This window comes from Vidua chalybeata, chromosome 16, assembly GCF_026979565.1.
Source record: "Vidua chalybeata isolate OUT-0048 chromosome 16, bVidCha1 merged haplotype, whole genome shotgun sequence".
In the NCBI taxonomy this organism is placed as follows: domain Eukaryota; kingdom Metazoa; phylum Chordata; class Aves; order Passeriformes; family Viduidae; genus Vidua; species Vidua chalybeata.
In genome coordinates this window covers 13,985,138-14,008,498 of record NC_071545.1, presented here as the reverse complement: position 1 = coordinate 14,008,498, position 23,361 = coordinate 13,985,138, and the positions used below count along the sequence as shown (strand labels likewise).

General features: G+C 50.3%; 1 protein-coding gene across 3 annotated transcripts in view; it reads left to right on the top strand.

The window, feature by feature from the left end:
- Positions 1 to 23,361, top strand: part of PEMT (phosphatidylethanolamine N-methyltransferase) — a 42,471-nt gene that overhangs the window by 5,267 nt on the left and 13,843 nt on the right. For all 3 annotated transcript variants that reach the window (XM_053957820.1, XM_053957822.1, XM_053957821.1), the window contains exon 3: positions 17,585 to 17,700. In XM_053957820.1, the coding sequence (XP_053813795.1) occupies positions 17,585 to 17,700 (116 nt within the window). The remainder of the gene's footprint in view (positions 1 to 17,584; positions 17,701 to 23,361) is intronic.

Below are 23,361 nucleotides of genomic sequence, written 5' to 3'. Positions count from 1 at the left end.
CATGCAGTGCTTGGATGATGGAGAGGCACATCCCAAGGCCTTGATCATTGCAAGGTGACCTGGTGAGCACCAGGCATGTTTCTCTGGGACAAAACGTGTAGAGTTTGGGGATGAAGCACGAACTCCGGAGGCTGTGGAGGAGTGTGGCCTCCAGAGAAAAATGTGATGCTTGTCAGGTCAATGGATGTACTTTAGGTAAGAGTAATTTTGAGGACCAGAGCCTAAATGGGGCAATTTGCAGACTCCAGCTGGGCTGTGCTGATGCTCCCTCCTGTTCTCTGCAGGGGAGAAAAGCTCTTCCAGAAGGCCTCAGGACTAGCAATTCCCACCTTCCTCCCTGCAGGCATGTGCAGGAGGGTACCAGCAATGTCTTCGCAGGGCCACCTGCTGCATTTCCTCACCAAACCCTGGGTTTGCACCCCCTCTTCTGCTTCCACCCTCTTCATGCCAGTTAAAATCCTGCCTGTCCCTGGACAGGTTATATGGTCCATGGCATAGCCTGAATGTGTTCCTGCACTGTTCTCTAGTTTTTCTCATATTTTTTCCCTCTCTCCTGCTCATGCTGACTCTGCTTTCCCACCCACTGTGTCTGTTATGAGAGGAGCTCCTGGGAGCTGTGGTCCCACAGGAGGCAGGGTGCAGGTGAGGTCTCAAAAGGAAGCAGAAGAGTTCTTTTGGGAATGAAATCACTTAAAACTCCCCAAGGATGTTCAGTGCAGCCAGGAGACCTGAGCCAACATGGGGATGTAGAGGGGCTGCTCCAGCAAGGAGCAGGCACATCTCTGGAGCTGTGCCATAAAACGTTAATGAGGCCAGAGCAGCAGGAACTTCAATAAATCCCATCTGTGTTTGGAAAGCCCCAGAACGATGAGAGAAACTTCTCATCCCTTGGTAACTAAGGAAGGCATTAAATAAAAACTCCTCAGGGACAAACATTTTCAAGCCAAGAGAGGCAGATAACCTGCATGCAGGAGGCTCTAAAGAGCTGGCTGAGCCTTGGCACGCGAGGACTTTCTAGAAAGCTGGAAGGTTTCTGTCACTCCCAGTAGCAACCAGGCATAGCCATGAGGCCGGTAGTCTGACGTCCATCACCACGCAAGTGGGGAGTGCATCCATCAGCAATCTTTTCTTTATTTGAGCCTCTTAAAAATTTAGGTCTGGCGTCATGGACTGATTTAGAAATGGCTCATCTTCAGCTGGCGCCCTCACTCCTCCAGTCACCTCTGGTCACCCCCGAGAGACACCCGTGTGTCTCACAGGAATCTGCAGGGTGAAACCTCAAATGTCACAGCTAGGAACAGGCTTGGCGTAATTTAGCGTGATTTTAAAGAAAATAGACCCCATCAGACAGTGATTTTATTTTTCAAGGTTGCAGCTTTTCCTGTTCAGGGTAACACGATCTCTGTTCTAGACTTCTGTCAAGCGTTTAAGCTGCATGAGGTTTTGATTAAAGAAGTAGTTGCACAGGGACCTGGGCTGACAACGCCTGGCTCCTGATGGATGTGTATCTCTTGGTTCATTTATTTTTAATTTCCCATCCTTTTCTCCTTCTTTGGAGACTGGAGGAATCTGCCTAGTGGATAAGAAGTGCTTGCACTGGAAAGGAGGGGGGAGGATTGCAGACACTGGCAGTCTGATTTCACCTACCTCTGACCACTTCTTGCTAAACTTGGAGGAAGGTGCCTGGCCCAAAACATCCCCACGCTGCTGAGAAGTAGATGGAAGCTCAGGAGATGCCGGGATTCAAACCTCAGTGAGCCAAAGTCTGAGAAACCTTTTGGAGACAGGAGAAAAAAGCCTGATGCTGGGAGATTTCAGCAGCTCTCGCTGCCTGTCTTAGAGAAGGAAAGGATTGAGCTGTGGCTTGATGGTGGTGTGTCAGCACCTTGCTGGGGAAAGGAAATTGCAGGGTATAAAATAACTGTGTGAGGGCTGGGATGGCAGCAGAGCCTTACAGGGAGTGCACCTCAGTCACCTGAAGTTTACAGGATTGAGAGATGAATGAATTGGGGTGATTCAATATTTTTTTTCTGGCCTTCAAATTCTGTCAACCTGTGAGACTTTTGTGGGCTCCCTCACAAACCTTTGCCTTCCTGCAGCTGCAGGAGAGTGAAGAAAACAGCCCTCAACCAGATTCTGGAAAGTGCTTTTAGACCCCATCATAGCAGCCATGGCACAGCAGCGATGATTATCTGCTTATAACAGATGCTAGATCAATAGCAGGGCTTCAAGCCACGCTGCAAGGCAATTGACTGCAGAAAGTGTTTCTTTATTGGGGTAAAGCTGGGCTTGCAACGAGGCTCAGATCCGCTCTTACATCTCCGGTCTTAAAATGTCACCACCAGCTCTGATGCCTTTCATCCTTTGTGCAGGGAGAGAACGCACATTATTCATAATTGGACTCTCTACCAGGCAGCAATAGCCATTTTCATTTCCTACAATAGCTGAGAAAGAGTGAGGATTTGCCTTTTTTTTTTTTTCTTCCATCTCCCAAATAGCGTTTAGTGGCAATTTTATTCCAAGTGACTTGGTAACGCTTTCACTCCGGCAGCGAGGGCTTCGCAGCGCCGCTGTTACGCATGGAAGTGGATGGCATCGATTCTCCAGCTCTCGTAACAGAGCCAGTCCTGCCTGGGTGTGTAACACCAGCCCTGTTTGTCTCCTAAATTTAGCTTTTCCAGCGTGTCAGCACCGCTGTGAGCTTCATAACAAGCACCAAAACTGGGTCGCACCCTCCGGCGTGCCGGCTGGACTGGCACAATTAGGAGCGCTGTCACCTTGAGGGACAGCCACATCCTTTGTCCCAGCACTGCTTCCCACAGCCTCACAGCTGGAGGTGGTGGTGTTTTCATCTAAATCCTCTTGAAGGAGCTGTGCAATGTATTTTTATGATGTCCCCGCAGGCTGAGCTGCCTGTGGTGGGGGTATGGTGGAGCCCAGCCCGGCCAGGCAGCTGTGAGCTGAGATGCTTTGTCTGTGTGTTGAGCTGGGCACGGTCTCAGGGCTCTGGGTGAGGTGGTGACAGTCATTCCAGCAGCTGCCCACCCACTGTGCACGGGTACCTGCCAAGGCAGGCTGTGCTTGGGAAGCTGAGCCATTTCTGTGCCTGTTCCTAGAGTGAATTTGGGATCCAGCTGGTGTGCAATGTGCCAGCTCAGCATTTCTCAAAACCAAGGTCAGAATCTGCCTCTCACCTCACTTTTTTTAGCATCTGCAGAGTGCTTCTCTGAAAACTTAGGGTCTTTGTTGTATATACTGGACTTCTCTTGTTTAGTATTTTAAAAATAAACTGCAGGCTTCTGGCAGCCCTGCTGGAGTAAGTCAGCACACACACAAAAGATGAAAAAAAAATATTTAAGCCAAGAGTCTTGTTTCCATATGGGATCAGAGGATTATCTTCAGACCGTGGAAGCTGGAAGAGGCCCTTTCTTCTCCATCCCACTCCATCCCTCTCCTGCCATCCTGCTGCTAAGCCTTCTCACGTGCTGATGAGGTGCTGCTCATGAAACACAAGTCTGTGGCCACCTGTGTCTCACGGGACAAGGGAAAAGGTGCAGCTGGAAGCAAAAAAGAAAGTGGTTTTATCTACCCAGACCGGGAGGTGTGGAAGAGGCAGCTCCTCCTGCGTGGCCCTGGGCTGTGGCAGTGTTTGTGCCTGGGGGCTGGGAGCTGCTGGAGCCCCGAGGGGAGAAACCCACTGCCACCCCTGGAATGTCAGTGACCTAGGGGCTGGGCAGGGACCTGCCACAATCACAGACATGAGCCGGGTCTGTTCCAGCTGTGCTGTGGCACAGGCTGCTTAGCAGAAGCCTGCCCAGTTCCCAGAAGGATGGGATCTCCCAAAATAGGCTGTTTTGACGGAGAAATGCAGACATGCAGTGTGCTGGGTGCTCGTGGGAGGTTATTTCCACATGCCTCGCTGCTGTGCTTCCATCAGGATGCAGTTGCATCTTCTGCATGTTTGGAGACTCATGGTGGGGAGGGAGTCCTTGGGGGGTTTCATGGTGGGGGTGCTGACTCTGGCTTGTGGCAGGCTGGTGGCACCCCAAAGAAAATGCCACCTCATTTTCCCTATTTTTTTCCCCCCGGATGAACTCTGAGGGGACACATCTCCAGTTGCTCACGGGGCAGCAGCAAATGGGTGGGAAAGTAGATTAGTAAATCACTAAAGCAAAACCCTCCATTTGTTTTCCACCTCTCTAGTGACCTCAGTCACTAGCTGACTAGCTAGACTAGCTGACATGTGCAGCTGGAAATGGTTCTTGGCAGGAGCATCCCACATCCTTGCTCTCCTGAGTGTGGCACCAGATCCTTCAGCAGCCTGGTCAAAGCAGTGCTTGTTGGATATTGGTTCCTTGTAAATATTAGGAACCTCATCTTAATTAAAGCAAACAAGAATGTGCAGCCTCCTAGGCTGCCTGGCTGCATCAGCCCCCTTACATTCCCTTTCTTAAGGGATCCTGACAAAGCTTTAAAACTCCTTTAATACCCAAACCCAGGGGAAAACAATTGATTTTTGGAAGCTGGTGCTGATGTATTTTGTTGATGGAGGACATGAGCTGTGGGCACAAGAGTGTGCCTGGGTTGGTTGATACGTGGCAGAGGGATGGGAGCAGCAGGGCACTGACTGTACAGAGCAAGGGGTTTTGATTTTGGAGGGTGACCCTAACCCAGGGCAAGGGCTGTGAAGCTGCTGCCTGAATTTTCCTGTTCCCTACCAAACCATTTGAACTTCTGTGCTTGCTCCCATGCAGGAATGAGGTGCAACTTTCTTAGGAAGTTAAAAATTTGGTTTCCAGAGAACACCTGCACATGCACATGGCTTCATCAAACTGCCCTGCTCATCCAGTGGGTCCAGCTGAAGTCAAGGAGAAGACTGGTGGGAACTCTTGATTTTCCCACGTGTCATTGAAATAATGAACCTTTGTGGTGAAGTACAGACTCACCTGGATTGGACAATATCTTACTCGGGTTTTTTTTCTTCGTGAAACCTTTCTTTGTTCCCTCTTTTTACTCCCCCAGACCAGGGATGATGCAGCTGTGGGCTCATTCTGCAGGTCTACATGTGCAAGCTCTGCTTCGTCTGGCTGAAGGGTTTTCACTTATTATCTGTATAGGTACATTTTTGGTGTGGTCCTTTTTGTTCTTTGGGGAAGAAAAAGGCTATGAACAGCTCGCAGCCCTGAAGAGGGTGAAATGGAGATGGGTTTTAGCAATTTTCTGTGCTTTTGGCTGTTGTGGGGAAGCCTGACCATCAGGGCTCCCAGAACGTCTTCGTCACCTCCTTTGTACCGTGGGAGGTTTGCTCATTATCTAGTTTCTGCTTCGCTTATAAAAGAAGCTGTAATTGTAGCAGCTCCTTGCCATAAAAGAAGACATTTTCTGTGAAGGAAAGTGTACATGCAGCTTTTATGATCCTTTACAGTACTTTTTCTGCCCGCTTTTCTTGCCTCCTGCCCTTGTCCAGCATCATCTCTGTGCCTGCCTGCTGCTCAGTGTGACCACCTTTGGCTCAAACTTCTTTGCATCTTTCAGATAGAAAAAGTTGTGAATCCTCCTTGTCAGTCTTGTTGGGTGAAGGGAAGACAGACCCCAAATCCCCCCACGTAGTCAGGTGTTCCAATTCCTGCCTCTTCCCTCAGAGCTGCCAGCCCAATAGCAGATGCTCAATCTGCATCATCCCAGGTAGGGTTTTGGACTGGGGAAGAGAACCTTGTGCATCTGTCTGTGACTGAGGTGTCCATCTGTAACAGGAAGTAATACCAAATCTGATCACTTTGAGGCACACATGCCTGTTCCTATAAAAAGCCAGAATGACCTCAGATGAGATACTGTATTTTTAACTATGAAGCATTCCTACTAAATGCCCTTTCCTGTTTATTTTTACCAGGACATTGTTGTAATGACTGCAGACTTACTCATTTCATTCCCAAGGCTGGAGAGCAGCACTGAATTAGTTTCATTCCGAGATTTTGTTGTACAATCATTTTCCAGAGACTGATGTACTCAGATGCCAAAGCGGGTGCATTGCCCAACAGAGGAGCATTACTTTATTCCTGTATCCATTAAAGCTTTGGCCACTGGTGCGGATGTGAGTAGATCCATATCTGGAAGGACTTTCTCAGCCTTTCTCCTCCACCTCTGTGCAGGCCTCTAGTAGAAGTTTGTGGAGCAAAAGGCTGTAAGAATCTTTGAGCACTGGATGCAGGGCTGGTATCTGTATCCCAGCACTGGGCTTGGAGGCTGCAGCAAGGGGAAGGAGCTCCCGTGGGATGCAGATCACAGGATCTGAGGATGACTGAGCGTTCTCTTGGCTTTTGGGTTCCTTTTCTTGGAACAAACGCCGTGGGGCACGTGGTTGCACCCATCCACACCCAGAGGAACCCCAGTGCTGACACCAGCAGGGCTGAGGGGTCCAGTGGTTGTGTTTAACCCTTCAGGCTGTTATTACCTGTTGTGCCCGTGTGTTGAACATCTCATCCCTGGGCAGAGGGGAACAGAGCCCGCATTACATAAAGATCACATTGTCCCTCTCTATTGTTGCTGCCACGACAGCAGCATGCGTGTCCTCAGTGGGAAATGTTCCCAGGGGAGCTTAACACGGAGCGTGGAACATGATCTGTCCAGCTGGGAGAGGACAGGAGGCCCTTCCAGACGAAATCAGTGCTTTGCTGAGCATGGCCAGTGCAGCCAGTACCTCTATTCCAACAACCTCTCACTCCTCTGTGAAGGAGTATTGAGTTTCTCTTGCATTTTGTGCTCTCTGAGGCAGATTTATTTCCCCCCCCCCCTTCCCTGTCCCCCTCCCATCACAGCTCCTGGGGGAACGAGGAGCAGGTACACGCTGTCCAGAGGATGGGTGTGTTGGGACTCCTTATTAGCAGACTTATTCTAGAGAATTAAACCCTAATTTCACAAAAGGACAGCAAGAGAGAGGCTGCAGCTCTGGGAGAAGCTGAGTCGGCTTTGTGTGTTATTTGCAAATAGCACAAGAAGTCCTGGTCTGAGCCTGCTGGTCCTGGTCACTGGGGTATTGTGACCAAAAGAGTAATTGCTGTGTTTCTTTTCTATTTAAAACAAAAATTACAAATTCGTGTACAAGGAAACCAGCCATGGCTCCTCTACCATGCTGTCACTTGTGCCTCCACTTGTTTTTGGTTTCAGGCAGGGCTTTAAAATGTTCCTATTCCTCTTTAATTTCATCTTTTTAACACCCCTCTGCAAAATGTTCGTCTGCCTTGCCTGTCATTGTTTCTCCCTGAATTAATTGTTATGTGTAATTGTGACCTGCTGCAGGACACTGCCTTGCTCTATTAGAGAGAGGTGCTAATGAAGAACATTGGGTACCACATTAGAGGAGAGCAAGGCTCAGCTCTCCGGGACGTGTACTTGCTGTACTGTTACTGCCAGCCCGGCAGAAATGGTGTTTTTGTCTCATCACTCACTGGCTAATGATTGTAATTTTTACTTGCTGGGAAACTCTGGATATTATGGACTTCATTAACAGATACATGAGATGCTACCAGATCTGCATAAGGGGGAGAGAGGAAGAAAACAACCCCTGCGTGGAGGCAATTTTGTTATTTATCTGTAGCAGTAGAAGGGATGCGGAATTAGTGTGGGATTCGGCAGTGTGTCTAATGAGCTGGGCTGAGCTGGAATCCAAGCAAACCTATTAACAAGAGCAAACTGCAAAGATGATGCCCAGTCCTGAAAACCTTCACATCAAACACAGGATCCAGGCAGTGCTGGGATGGCTCAGCTGCTTTACCTTCCTCTATGTGGGGCTGGGTGCTTGTGTGCTGCTGTGTTTGTGTCTCGAGAGGCTGGTGCTTGCTGTCACCCACAGCCTTTCTCCATCGCCTTCTCTCCTGCCAGCTCCTTCTTACTCATACATTGGGTGAATTGGAGCTTCTGATTTAATCTTTAAGACAACAGAGCCAAAGTGTTTTCACTCCCATGGGCCACAGCTCCTTGAGTAATTGCCTGAATTGAAATATTGCAGCATCCAGCCCTAGTTTTCAGTTGCAGGCAGTGTGACATCTGCAGGTTGGGCTGGCTGGGGACACTGACTGCTCACAGTGGTACCTGAACCTGTATCTGCAATTAAATACAGGTCATATAGGAGAGAAGAAACACCTGATTTAGCTGACACCTCCAATATAGCTTTACACAGTCTCTTTGCAATGAATCAGAGCCTGCAAGTAATGTCAGTTGTTAGGTGACCTCAATCTCCTTTTACCTGGAGCCCATGAAGGCTTGTTTCAGTTCAGGAACTGGACTATTTCTTACATAGCACACTCTGGCTGAAGATTGAGCGTTTTCACTCCACCTACTATAACTGCTTTTTAATCAGGCTGACCTTATTTGCAGCGGTGACAGCAATTGGAACTGGAGGTTTGCAGGAGCGTTGGAAAGCTTTGAGGAGCAGAATGGATGCTTCGTGATGCAGATAAAGCTTTTTCTCCACATTTTAAACCAAACCCAAGGCTCTGAAGTGAATTCAGAGGGACTTGACCTCAGCACTGTGATCCATTGGGATCCAGGGCCTCGTTTGGAAATAACGCAGCTGAACCAGAGGCGCGAAAGTGAAAGGTCTTAAAAAAAAAAAGGAGAGATGTTTATCTTGTAACTGGCATTTGTACTGAGTCCTTGCTGACAGTGTGGTGCAGCAAAGAGCTTGTCTTCCTAAATCCGTGCCAGTTCAAACATCGTCAGTGCTATTGTTGGATCGCTTTGTTTGAAAATGGGTCTGTTGGGTAGACGGCCTGGTTCAATGAAAGCAGCTGTGTAGAACACTTCAGGCACTTCCTCAGCTTTGCTTTATTTAGGGCTGCATGAGTACAAGCAACAGGAAAAAAAATCCCATGCAAATACAGGATGTGAGGTGGGCAGAATGTTCTCAGTCACTCAGGAGACTGGCACACACCTTTGCTTCTGGTTTGTTTATGGAAGTGCCTGCTATGGGCTGCCTGTTTCCAATCTGTTTGCCCCAAGGAAAACACTCAGAGCTTCAGAGAAACGTGTGAAAATACAAGGCTTGTGGTTTTCTGGATGGGGACTGTGTGCAGTGGGAAGCTGAGTGTGGGCCAAGTCATCTGGGCATGGAAGATGAAAAGAAATCCAGCAAAATGCTTCACCGTCCTGCTCCTGAGATGCTCATCTGGCAGCACTGACCTTCCCTCTGAGCTCCAGCAGAGCCCCACATATTTGTGTAGGGGCAGTTTCTGCCTTTCCCTAATCTCAGGAGATTACTTTATTTGGTTCCATTCCTGGTTTAGAAGAGCTGGGTGTGTCCCAGCTGCTCCCCGTTCCCCCATGCAGCCTGTGTCCCTCCCACTGTTGGGCCATCCCTTCCACGGCCCAGGCTGGGACTGGAAATGTCCTTCCCCATCCCGTGCTGTGCTCTGGAGAAATCATTATTTCACAAATAGTTTTTCCATGGGATTTGCTGGCTGGGAAAACCGGGTTGGGCTGAGCCTGATTCCCTGTGGCGGGAGCTCATCTCCCTTCCCCTTCACTCCCGGGGAGCTGATCATAAGGGCTCCCCATGCCCACTCTCAGAATTAATTAACACAGCTCGTTCTGGGTTATTGAAATCACCTGCCTTCAGCTTCCAGCTCTTTGGACATAAATCATGAGCTCTTTGCTTTGAGGAGAAACTGTTCGGATTTTGTGTTGGAAATTGCTAGCAAGTACAGCCCATATTCTGTGTCATTTTTGTTTTTATTGAAGAGGAGAGGATGTGGCTCATGGAACATCGATGGACCCGGGCTGCCTTGGCATACACTAAGCAAGGGCTTGTTTTCGTTGCAGCCCGCTAATGAGATCCTACTTTGACAAATCACATAAACACTATTAGAGAAATGAATTTTTTTATCTCACTCTTTATCATGAGTGGATTCAAGGTAAAGGCTCATATGGAGGTAATCTGGAGGGATAACTCTGAGGTAAAGCGTACCTAGTCTTTATGAAACCCTTATCTGTTTACCTGCAGACTTGTTTTGTTTCCTCAGCTCAAGGCTGTTAGCTGAGGTGACCTGTACCGTCTCAGTCCAATTACTTTAACTAGGCATGGGTGCAGGGAGGGTTGTTTTATAGGCTAAAAGTGGTGGAGGCAGGCTGGGTTACTTCAATATCCTTCCGCTTTTTTAGAAGCTGAGTCGCTTTATTCTTCTCCCTGTCTCAAAGTGCTCAGACTGGACCCTGTTGATCTCCTCACTGGCAGCATTCATGAGGACAGAGTCACTGGAATAGCACTCAGCTTATGTTTCATCCTCTTAACTTGCTGGTTTGGATGATGGGGACTGTAGACAGTGAGGGTTTGTCATGCTGTCTCACTGCAGCTTTTTGGTTTTGGAGAGCAGCCCACCCTGCTCTCTGCTTCTAGATAGTTCTCTTCTTCAGCACGTTGGTGTTCTCTCTTTTTTTTGAAGCCCTTTGTGTGTTCCAAACCCCATGTTCCACTGTGAGAGCCTGCAAGCATGTGGTTTTTCCCTCTGTGCAGCTCTTTGTCACCTGGGTGTGCAGCCCCAGTGTTCCAGCTGGCTGTTCCTCACCTCAGTGTCCTTGCACAGCCAGGCCACACATCGCCTTGTCTCTCCAAAATCCCTCTCCTGTTTCTTTTGGCTGGAACAAACAACAAACCCCCCATCCAGAGCCAGTGAAAGGCAATGGAAAAATCCTCCTTGCGTCAAATTGACGCCTTCCTTTCCAAACTGAAAGCCCTTGGCAGACATGGAGGAGCTGAGCTGTGCTGCTCAGCTGTGGCTCGCTGACAACTCTTACTGCCATCACACCAGTGAGGGGATGGGAAAGGGGAAAAACTGAACTGGTGTAGCTTGCTGGGGAGACCTGGATGAGCCAGCCTGTCCCCATCTCTTGAGACACTTGCCAGCCCTCAAACCAAGGTGCTTGGAGCCTCCAGGCTCTGCCAGAGTCCCTGCCATGCTCTGGCTCCACGTGCATGGGCACAGACTGTCACCTGTTGTCCCCAGCGCCTGTTGCTTGCCATCAAACCATCCCTGGGTGCATCTTTTCTCGGGATATTACCACGGAAAAGCCTTTACAAGCTCCATGGACACAGTCCTCAGCCTGGTTTGCCTCATAGCTCACATGAAACCACTAAGACGGTGCTTGTCTCTTCTCATATCAGTTCAATGTTTTAATTGCATGAACTGGAAGCTGCTGCTCCAGTACTTGTTGGGGGAACTTCACAAGGCTTTAATCATTTGCTAAAAAGCTTTCAGGCTGCATTACCATCTGATGGCTCTCTGTAATGGAGAGCCTGTGAGTTGAGAAACCTTCAGAGAAGTAACTCAGTCTCTGCATCAGGTAATCCAAAGCTGCCACAGTTTTTCCTAGTGCAGGCAGGAAGCAGCTGAGCAAAGTGGAGCCCAGTGGGATGCTGGCAGGAGCCTGGCAGCTGTGAGCAGCTCCCACAAGGCAGGAGGGGCTCAGAGCCTCATGGTGGACTCCTGGTCACCCCAAGTGCCAGCTTCTCCTCCTGGGCAGTATCCAGTGGGGGTGGCTCAGCCTCCAGCTCTGCAGTGCCAGCTTTCCATGGTTTAGTGCTTGCAGAGGTGAGGGGGTGATGCTCCCACCCCACCAGAGGGACAGCAGGTGATGGCACGTGGGATAAAGGCTGCTGGATGATCTGCTGGCCCCAGTGGAGGAGCACTGGTGGTTCATAGCACAGAAGAGATGGTGGCTGGGGAATGCCTCAGGGACTGGCCTGCTAAAGGCTGGAGGAGGGAAGACACCCAGTGTCTGCCCTGTGTTGGGAATCACCCACCAGCGACGGGCACTGGGTGGGCACACGGAGTCCCCACAGCCCAGCTCACCCCTGCCTGTCATCAAGCCTTGCCCAGGGGGTGGCTTTGGGGCTCCTGTGGGTTGAGGACCCCTTCCCAGGGCCATGTGCCCACCCAGGGCTGGCCTGGTGCTCCCAGCAGCACACAGGGAAGGAGTTTTGTGCTTTGTATCGGAGGCACCGCTGTGCCTGGAACGTGACTGCAGGGAGGTGACGGCTAATTGCTGCAGCGAGTCAAGGACTGTTTAAGCAGCTAATTAATTCCTCCTAATCAGCCCTTGATCTGTTGAAAACTGCATGGCATTATCTCCTCTGCTGCAACACCTTGATAATTCCTGTCTGAATGGCCTTCACGGAGAACATATTTAAATAAACTCAATAGAGATTTCAGACAGATAGCAACTATAATTACCAGCTTGTACAAATTAAAACCGTGGTTTGTTCTGTTCTTTTCCTCCTGCCTTCGCTGCCCAGAGCTCCTGCTAATCATGTTCCTGCTGCCAGTGGCACGCAGGTCCCCGGGGCATTTTCTGCACATGCCTTTGGAAAGCCTGTGCCTGGTGCTGGGGTGGGCTGATGTGGCTGCACATGGGCACATGCCAGCCTCGGGTGGTGTCATTCCCGTGCCAGGGGCTCAGTGCTGTCCTGGTGAGCTGCAGGGACAGCCCCCACACATCCCATGGGGTGGCCATGCACGATCCTCCCCAGGAGCAGCCTTGCAGTTTCCCCTCCTGTCTCTCCTAAGCTTTGCAGCCTCTTAGAAACACAGAATTTTTCTCACCTAGGAGGGACACACTCAGCCAAAGTGATGCAGGCTTTCAGCCTGGCCACAGCGTTCACCTGGTGCTGTTGGTGCTCCCCTTTGGCACTGCACTGAGTGCTGCTGGCTGCAGCAGGGCTCGAGCGCCGAGTTAGGAGGGATAAGGTCAGGCCACACTCATTTCCTCCACAGCCACTTGGGACAGCCAGAAAGGCTGGCTCCTCTGGCATTTGGCAAATGTCAGCCAGCCCCAGTGCTTGCATTTCTATTCCAGCCAGCTCTGCTTCCCTGCCTGCTCTTGGGAGCATCACAACCAGGCTCTGGGTGCTCAGGTCTATCTTTTTCCTCCCTTTCTTTAGGTAAATGTAATGGCTGTGAGCAGGGTTGTTTTCCAGCATCCAAGCAGTGACAGAGAGCAGAGAATGTCCTTATGCTTTAATGAGGGATTACAGGGAATCAGAAAGGGAAAAATGGATTTTTCGTAACTGGAACAGGTCGATGCCTCTGGTCTCTGTGGGTGAAATAAGGGTAATATCAGGTTTCGTGCTCTTTCAGCAGGTCAGGAGCCAGCTGGGGCATGTCTTTCCCAGTGGGAGATGCTCACATGGAGTCACCTAAGCCCAGTGTCAGGGATTCTCCTGCCCTAGCACCCCAGGGGAGAACTGACCCCACAGCTGGTCTAGCAGAGAAATTTATTCTGTTGGAAGAAATTCCTTACTATAAGGGTGGTGAGGCCCTGGCACAGGTTGCCCAGAGAAGCTGTGGCTGCCCCATCCCTGGGAGTGTCCAAGGCCAGGTTGGAGCAGCCTGGGATAGTGGAAGGTGTTGCTGCCCATGGCAGGGGGTGGAATGAGATGAGTTTAAGGTCCCTTCCAACCCAAACCACTACATGATTCTATGAAAATAAATTTGCTCCGGTCAGTTTTGTCTGAAGGTTTTTATTGAGTTGGGGCTGGATCACCCATATATCCAGGGTTTGCCCTATGAACTTGCATCCTCTTGGGGCTCAGATGTACCCTGGAGAGCTCATTGTTCTTCCTCTGGACTTTTCATGGAATTTCTGACTTAAGGACCCCACAGCAGGCTTCCTAGACCCCATAGGATGGGGGAAATCCTTCATGCTGTCAAATACTGTGAGATGGGCATGTGAAGGGAGGACATCCTGTTCACTGTCATCTTTTCTCCATCCCAGACTTGGACACTGAATATTTCCATGCCAAGAGTTTGTCTGGGGCAAGGGCATCCCAAGAAATGTGCGGAGCATCTCCCCAGGTGGATGATGGGATTTTGCAAGATGTAGACAGAGCCCCTCTACCTTGCTCCCTGGAGAGCTGGGAAGCAGACTTTCACCTCAATCCTCCTGTGCCTCAGTTTCCCTTGATTGGAAAGGAGCTGCTAATCCATCCCAGGCTCCCAGGAGTGCCACAAGGCTAAATTCTCCAGTCCCTGCACGTTTTTCTTTGGCTACCATGGTGATGGGGCAATGTGAGGACATTAACTGACTGATTTGCATTAAGATGCAAGGTGTCCCTTTGTCCTGAGCCTTTGGGCTATCTGGTTTCGTTGCCCATCTCTGGGGCAAGCCAGATATAGCAATGGAGCCACATGAAACAGCACAAAGGCTCTAATTCAGAGCTGAGACTGAGCAATTAAAATGTAGCGTGTTCAGAAAGCAGCTTCCCTGGATGGCAGACAAAAAGAATCAATTTCCTTCAAACAAATACTAAATATTAATGAGAGGCCGTGGTCTGCCATGCACACAGAGCTGGAAAGAGCATTTCCCGTTGATCGCTGCGGAGGCAGGTTCGTGAGATGAAATTGCTTTTTGAATGGTTATTTGTGACCTTTCTCGAGGTGGCTCGTGGTTTGCCTACCCAAAAAAAGGAGAAGGAAATCGCAGAGCATTTCCATTTTCCATCAGGGCAGGCACTAGGGATGTGTGCCTGTGCTTTCATTTTTGTTTACGCACTTGCCCGAGTGGTTGGGGAAATGTCTTGGATCGGTTACGTAGAAATCAGCCCCAAATTTACGTCTAGAAGGAAGCAATTCCCTGGGAACATCAGCCAGCTGAGCCTGCCCCCAGAATGGCCTGCCAAAGGCAGAACATGGGACCCAAGAGCATCCCTGGCTTTGCAGCCACATCCGCTCGTTGATTTATTTCAATAACGAGCATTGGGGGAAACATTAAAAAAATTACTTGCAGCCCTCACCAAGTATCCTAAAGTGAAAGCAGAGTGCTTGGAGCTTTGGAAGAAGAATTTTTTCCTATTGCTTTGACCCTTGGGTAAGTCAGGAAACTTTGTATTAACTCCATTTCCAAACTTGGAGTTGGAAGAAAAATAAAAATGCTCCTCCCTCTCCTTTTCCAGCACACATAGCCCTGACATGGGGCTTGCCCATGGTCAGCACAGTGCCCACCTTAGCTGGGAGGGCAAACAGCACACCAGGAATGGGTGCAGCCTCCTGGGAAACTTCTGGTCTCAGCCCTGCTCTGTCCCACACACGGCCGTGGAAGATGCTGGAAGCATCTTGCATCCATCACACAGTAAATAATAACACGTCGGCTCATGATTTTATAAAGCCTTTAAGGCAGCTGCGTAGCTGTGGGTCGATCGAGTGCTAATATTAGCTCAAAACGACTAAAATTAGAAAATTAGAACCAAGCCGGAACTAATTAGTTGTTCAAGGAATAGAACCAGAACCGGAACTAATTAATTGTTACTGAAATATCGCCGCGGGGCCCGGTGGGTGCCGCTGCTTCCAGCCCCACGCTGGCTCCCAGCTTTGCTTGGGATGGCTCCTGTGTGGGCTTGAAAAGGAGCCTGGGGTCCCATCTGAAGGCTGTGACAGCTAAATAAGAGTTGGCATCTCAGTCCCAGCTGTGTGGTGCAGCACAAAAACTGGGCTGTGCTGGGATTGATCCCATCGCAGCCGTGGCAGCTGCTGCCTGAAGGGCTCGGGAACACAGCCCCTCATGCCAGAATTGCTGCCCAGATGTGCCTTTCTAAAGGTGAGGGTAATTACAATGACCGCCTCCCTGGCTCCCAGAAGCACACCAGCTCTTTCCTTTGATCCCAGCAGCTCTGCCTTCTCCTTTTCCTTCATCTCTGCTGCTGCCGAGATGCTCTTCAAAGCTCCCTGAGCAAGCCGGGAGCTGCCATCCATGCAAACACTGCCAGAATAATTTCCAGGGAATTAGGAAGCTGGTACAGATAATTGGCACGTGGCTGCATTTTTCCATCTGTGACTCAAGTCGCCTGTATGGTCACTTCTTTTTACTTCCCAAAGGTGGTAATGCACCTTATATTTCTTCTTCCACTCTCTCAGCGCTCAAACAGCGGCTCTGATTTTAGCAGCAGCGTGACGCACGGTGTTTTAAATTCAATTTAGAATACAAACTATTTATACCAGCCAGAAAAAGGCAGTGAAGCAGCTCTCTCTGTCATGAGTGGATTTGTAATTTCAGAGCAATCATTGCATAACTAATTGAATCAGCTCTCAGCATGTGAAATCAGTGCCCCTGCTTATCAGAGGTTTTCATCGTTCCCCCCTCCTGAAGCCAGCAGTCCCCCTCCACCAGCAGCATTTTGTGCTTCTGCAACAGCCTGGGAAGTAAGCGAGACCTGCAAAGCTGCCTTTTTCTGCTCAAATTGAGCCAATAAATTACCAAATACATTTGGGGTAGATGAAGAGCTGGGTTGCAGGTGCCCCTGAAAGATGCCCAGGCTCCGTGCGAGGGAGTGAAGCACATTTGAAGCTAATCAAGTGCCAGCCGTGTCTGGGAAGCAAATTGGTGCCGAGATGTTCTGCTGACTCCCACTTCCTGCTTCATTGCCCAGGTGTGCTCTCTCTCCTTGGCTGGAATTTCGGGTCTGATGTCTGATCCAAACCTCCGGCTTGGTGCCTGAAAGTGGAGCCTGAGAGGGGCGATAAATATAGCGGCAGCTTTCCGAGGGATGCAGGAAAGGTAGAGAATAAAGTAGCTGTAAAGATTTTTATCAGCTGGGAATGCCAGGCCTGGGTTTGGTGACTGGGGTGGATCTGGTCCTGCAGATTTTGGGAGCAGCTCCAACCACCTGTGTGCAGCAGCCCCCCAGGGTGAGAGGGCATCTCCTCATCTGTGGGGCGGTTTGGGAAGGGGCCCATCAGCATCTGCAGAACAGGGACGTGGGAACCAGGGAAAATGCTGTGAAGGATGCTAACACCTCCCCAGGGATGCTGTGTGTGGCTGTGTGAGTCCTGGGCTGTCGCTGCCAGGCTGGGGTGGGTGAGGAGGGCAGACTAAACCTGAATGGCTCCAATTGCTGAGTGCTAATGAAGGCTGAGCTGGTTAAAGTGGAAGCAGTTCTCTGGGCAAAGCTGGCAGATCTTGTCTTGGGGAAACTTGAGGGAGGGCTTGCAAACTTTTCTCGATGTGCAGAGGAATGGGATGTTCCTGGCAGGTGTGGTCTCTGAGACTCATTGTGGGAGGTGCTACAGCCCAGAAAATGAGAGCTGAGCATCCCTGTGTTGCATCCCCTACTCAGGGATCTGTTTGCCTTTCAGGAGAGCAATATTAGGATCCATGGCAGGGGCCTCTTGTTTCTGGTGGCCAGGGGACAGCCTTAGCAATGCTCTCAGCCTTGTTGGAGACAGGTCTAAGCCTTGTATTCCCTAAAACTGATGTGTAGAGTATTTTCTGGTTTGTTTTTTTCTCTCTTTTTTTTTTTTTTTTTTTTTTTGAGCCTGTTGATCCTGTTTGAGCCTCTTTTTCTGTTTTTGATGCTGCTGGCTGACCTTGTGTATAAGGGCACACACAATGCAAGCAGAGTCTGGCACAGGTGGGAGAAAGAGCTCCCATCCCCAGGCTTGATTCAGCCATGTTCCATCAGTGGCCTCCACTTGTTTCTTGCAGAAAGCCACACAGACAGAGTGTTCTGAGCATGTGAGGCCAAGGCTGTGGGATTTGTGCTCCTGGGGCAGCGTGTTCCAGGCACCCCAACCACCCACTTTGTTTTCCCTTGTCTCTCCAGGTAGCCAGATGGGAGCACAAAACACGAGCACTCAGCCAAACCTTCGGCTCTCCCCATGCTGCCTGTTACTGCCTGGGTGCTGTGATCCTGGTGCTGAACTGTGTGCGGAGCCACTGGTAAGGAGCTCACCCTGCTGCCATATATCCATGGAAAGAAATGCCCCTGCAGAGTGAGGGGGAAAAGGGACATTTGCTCAGCAGTGTTAGATCCAACCCCAGCGTATTGCTTTTCCATGGTTGGATAACTTCAGCCAGCAGCAGATTTATTCCAGGATTTGTAATAAAGGTGAGGGATGCAGCAGCATGGCAAACCCATCAGTTTCACTGCTCGTTAAGTGTCACAGGTTACCTTGCTCTGCTCCCTGGGGATATTTCCTCTCTCCTGTGAGCAGCCCAGGTGGCAGGGCTGTTTACACAGGGTGGATCATAGGTAACAGCAGAATTTTAAAATCTTCTTGTAAAAATCATAAACAAAATTAAAGCTGCTTTTAAGAAGCCGTAGTTTCCTGTGCAGAAGAGCAGGATTACCTGTGCACTTAACAATCAGTCTCTTGAAACTCTTATCTGCTATCTCTAAACACTACCTGTGCTAGCTAATAGTATTGTATAACTGATGCACCATACTCCATGGGAATATGTCCTTTAACGTTCCCGGTGCAGCTGAGAGGTTTTACTGCAGAAGATTTCCTCAATGCCAGCAATTTATCTGCGATCTGGTTGGCTTTATCTCTACTGCTGTTAGGAGAGGCAGACTCACTAAATTCCCAGATTCAATTATACCAGGGTCACAGCTAATGGGTTGTTTAGTACTCTGGGTAATTTCCCAGGCGAAGAGTTCTCAGGTTGGAATTTGCACATGTATTTAAGAGCTCTGCTTTCCTGGAAATGACACCAGGACCTGCCCTTGCCCTTCTGTGTTTGTCCCAGCTACTGCTGATGGCAGAAACTAAAGAAAGCTTGCAGTGAACAAGGCTATAATCGAATGCAGAGGGCATGTGTGTGTGCTGCTGATGTCTTAGTGACACAGCAGGATTGGATTTTGCTGGAGAATGTCTCGACAGTCTCTTGCACAAATTACATAGTCACTTGTTGTCTGGGAAGCAATGCAAAACCTTGTCCTTGCCTTTAATTAAAAACACAGCTGGTGGAGGGACAATCTTCATTTCCAGTGGTCCTGCTGGCTCCTGGGTCAGTGAGGCTCGTGGGTCACAGCAAGGCACTGAGAGGGAACTGCTGGGAGAGCCAAAGTGGCCTCGTGTGTCCTGGCACTGCGTCACACTTTGCCCCTGCAGAGCCCTCAGAGCCCCACCAGGGCTGGCTCTGCTCTGTGTCATGAGTCTGTGGGGACTGTGGGACTCACTGAGTTTGGCTCTGCCTGTGCAGCCCAGCAGTTGGGCCCTGAAGGAAGCAGCAAGGTCGATCCAGGGGCTGCAAAAGCCCCCTCTGGACCTTGGGTTTGGAGGAGAGGCTCTAGGAGATGGGGCAGCTCAGCTCCAGCAGAACACAGGTGAGACAGCCCATCCTGATGGGCCAAAGCCTTCCAAATTATTGCAATGGAGAGTTTATTTTGCTCAGATGTTTCCACGTGGTTGGGTTATTCCCTCCCCTTTCCTTGGTGCTAAAGTTGCCCTGAGTGATGGCTAGCAGGCTTTGGAGGCTCTTCTGGCAAGGCAAGCCCATAACTTTGGGAGGGATTGGGTGGTGCCAGGGTGATCATCAGAGCAACAGCTGCTGGAGTTATCCCAAAACACACCTGAGAGCCTCTCTGCCTCCATTCCCAGCTCAGTGAGCCCTCCAGGGCTGCCCAAGGCTTATTGCTCCAGCCTGGAGAGCTTTTGCTGCTTGGCAAGGACTCATCCTGCCCCTTACCTTTGCAGGATGACACCAGCCAGGTCCAGCCCAGGGTGCCAGTGACCAGAGGGGCTTCGTATGACACAGTCACTGTCATGCTGGGAGAGACATGTCCAACCTGCTCTTGCTATTTTGCTTTCCCCTTTATTTCATTCTCTGAGCAGGTTTTCTGCTCCTCAGCCCCTCGGAGACCATCCCTTGGCACAGGCTGTGCCTGGCACAGTGGCCAGGGTGGCTTGTGCAGAGCGTGAGGGCTGCTGATAGTGAGCAAAAAGGCAGCCTCAAGGGTCCCTCCACCTCCAGTGCTGTAATCCAGCCTTTAAAACTCCTCTTTTCCTGCTCTGGGGACTTGTTACGTGGGTGGGGGCTGCCAGGGAGTGATGAGGAGCCCAGGGGATGTTTCTTTTGGTTTTAAAAGCCTCCTTCCTTTTTGCAGCTGAATTTCTGAAAGGCTCCGAGCTGGAGGCGGAGGAGAGGAGGGCAGAGCAGACAGAACTTTGGGAGTGGGTTGGCATTTTAGCTGACAGCACCTGGGAGCCAGGATGTGTGGCTGCTTCACCACCCACCCCACGCAGGGTCTGTGCTGGGATCCTTCCTCAGCCCAGCACCCTGATGCTCTTGTGCCAGCTTGGCTCCAAAAGGATACCTTGCATGTAAGAAGAGGGATGTCTTTGTGCTCAATTAAGCAATTAGATGCTTCCCAGCTCTCAGCTTCATTATCAGCCTTGGCTTGCAATCCAGACTGACCTGTGACCAGGGGGGACCTGCTTAGTCAAGTGCACAAGACAAGCATCCTTAATTGCTTTGGTGCAATGATTATTTTCATTACAACAGTTTCTTTCTGCAAGAAGCAAGGAACTTCCATCACTGAGGTTTTAATCTGTGAAAACAACTCCTGAACTTTTGAACTGCGTGCAGTTTGTGGCTGTTATCTGTGTGACATGGGACGTGACAACCTTCACTGTCCTCCAAACTGGCATCCACAATCTCTCTCTCCTCCCTCACCATGTTGGTGGTATCTTTCCCCGCATCAGTTTATTCACAATTAGCCACTGGCACTGCTTCCAAAGCCCCCTGCACTGCCTTTGGCACACCCTGGCACATCCCCACCCTTGGGCAGGTACACAGGGAGGTTCTGAGCCTCCCTCCTCACAGGTCTCGGGATGTTGGCCTGAGCTGAAATGCAACACCCACGTGCACACCTTGACTGGGGGGCCTGCAGCTGTTGGGGTGTCTCAGTGTCAGTGAGTCCCACAGAGGCTGTGCCAGCCATTGCCACTGGCAGTGGCTCGGTGGCCTCGTGCTGCAGGCTGGCACCAAGTCCTGCATTGATGCCACACTCTGGGTATTGCCTCCTGTGTGGATTTCTCACTTGGAGCTGATGCTTCCAAGAAAATAAATCTGCCCTGGGATGGGATTTTGCACAGAAAAGGGGCTGTTTGTCATTGCCAGGTAGTGCCTCTCACCTTATGCTCAGTCCTGTTTAATTTTGTGAGCTGGCACCATGAATGAGTGTGCTGTAAATGGCATCGATCCCGGAACCACAGAGCCCTGTGTGCAGAAGTGACCAAGGCTGATGATGGGAATCGAGCGTGGCCTGACAGAGCTGGTGCCCCCTCTGAGCCACAGTGCCAGAAATATCTGATGCCTGTTCAGGAAAAGCCCCAGGGAGCCAACAGCACCTCCTGCCCACGGCATCCAGATGAGGAAACCTCACAGCTCATATGTAAGGCAGGGGGAGAAGCTGCCACAGCCCCCAGCTGACCTAAATAGCACACACACCCCAGTGCTGTCAGAAAAGCAAAGTCATTATTGGCAAAAGAAGCTGTGAGGATGATGACCGGGCTGACAATTGCCAGTGGTATCGGCAGGATGATTTCGGTGTTGTTGAGGTTGCTGTTTTCTAATGAACAAGATCTTTTGTTGCAGCTTGTGCTGCTGGGCACCACCGGATGGTTTTTATCCCTGTTGCCTCCTTTAGCCAAGAAGAACAAAACCTCCAGCATGGGGGACAGACCGATGTTCCACACAGTGACTGTGGCACCTTGCAGTGGTGGCTGTTGTCACCGAAAGCCTGGTTGCCTGTACCACTGCTGCTTCCTTGCTGCCTGCTGGCCCCTGGCCCAGTTCTGCTCCAATTGTGCTTATCAGCCCCAGTTTCCAGGCTGGTTTTTGGGCTCAGTCAGGGAGCACTGCTGGGCTGCTCCCTGCAGCGACCCAGTTTGCTGGACGAGGTCTTTGTCCTCCTTTGGAGGAGAGGGATGACAAAATGCACTTGGTGGGGGCCACTGGGAGATGCCCCCAACAAGACCTAGAAACCTCAGCTTCTCTTTCAGTACAGTATTTCTGTGTTTTCTTCCTGCTCCATGTGGCCTTTGGGGATTTGTTTTGGAGTGTGACTTGTTAAGTTTTCTGGTTGAATAAATCAGCACCTGATGTGCAAACCTGGCTGCACATCCTGTCCATGTCCCAGCCAGAGGATCTGCTGCCCATTTCCCTCACTCCCACTTTCTTCCTGTGAACCCACTGGCGTGAGATGTCCATCCCCATAGTGCAGAGCCACTTTGAGTGGTTTTCCAGTTCGTGTGGTATATTATATGGCAGACAGAAAGAGGAGAGATTCAGACTAGATATAAGGAAGAAATTTTTTATGAGGAAATGTTTTACGAGGAAACACAGGTTGCCCAGAGAAGCTGTGGCTTTCCCATCCCTGGAAGTGGCCAAGGCCAGGTTGGGTGGGGCTTGGAGCAACCTGGGGTAGTGGAAGCTGTCCCTGACCATGTCAGGGGTTTGGAACAGGATGAGTTTTAAGGTCCCTTCCAACCTAAACCATTCTGGATTCTCATGGAGTACTGATAAGACTTCTGAGTGCCTGAGCAAGCACCTCTCTGTTTTTGGGAAGGGTGAGCAGAATAATGCTTAGTGCCTTGGCTGCTTCTATCCTGCCAGGAATTAGCCAAATCTGCCAGTTTGACCAGAGCAGAGTTGAAGGATTTGGGCTTTCCCCAGCTGGTGGAGAATGTGTGCCTCTGGCATCATGCTTCAATCTGGCAAGTGTGGGGAGATGTCAGGGGAAGCCCCATTGCTCCATTTTCCCTTTGCAAAAGCTGGGGGCATCTTCCAAGCCCTGCCATGGGGACAGCCGTCCTCATGACAGCATCCCTATGTGCCCAAAGTAGGTCTCAGCCTCGCCACCCTCCCCTGTGCTGCAGGAGGGATGGATGCTGCTCACCATGGCAATCGCTCCGCTCGGCACAGAATGCAGTTCCAGGTACTGGGACAAAGCCTGGCTCTAATTGATGTCCTCTTGGATGCTGAGCTGCGCCGCTGCCTTGTCGCGAGCCTGAAATAAATGCTGTCACCAACGTGACTCAGAGGCACATGGAGGAAGGGACTGGTTTCATGACAGACTGAAATATGTCATATTTCAGGACACCGGCTCCCTAGCAAGGGAAATGCCCAAAACCTTGTCCTTCCCTGCCAGGGAGGGCGAAACACGGCCAGGGAGGCTCCCTCACCTTGGTGGATGTTGGAATAATTGATGGCTCTGTGCTGCTTGTCACGGCCCAGTGTCATAAATGCTTAAAAGGTTTATTTACCAATTCTGAAAACTCCTGAGCGCATCATGTTTAATGCAAATAGAGAGTGTGTTTAGGAAGATATAAACCATTCCTAGAGGGAAAGGCAGTCCATTATCTCCGTGCAAACACCTCCCTCCCTACTGTAAGCCAAACAGCAGGGAGCTGAGCAAGACATGCTGATGAGAATAACTAATGCAGACCTATCCGACCACGGAAGGGAAGGATGGGATCATCTGGAGCAGGAGAGACAGCTTTGCCAAAACAAACCAAACCATGTGCTGGTTGCAAAACTTCCAGTGCTGCTTCCCAGCCAACCAGTTTGTTTTCTTGAAGCCACCTTTGTTCC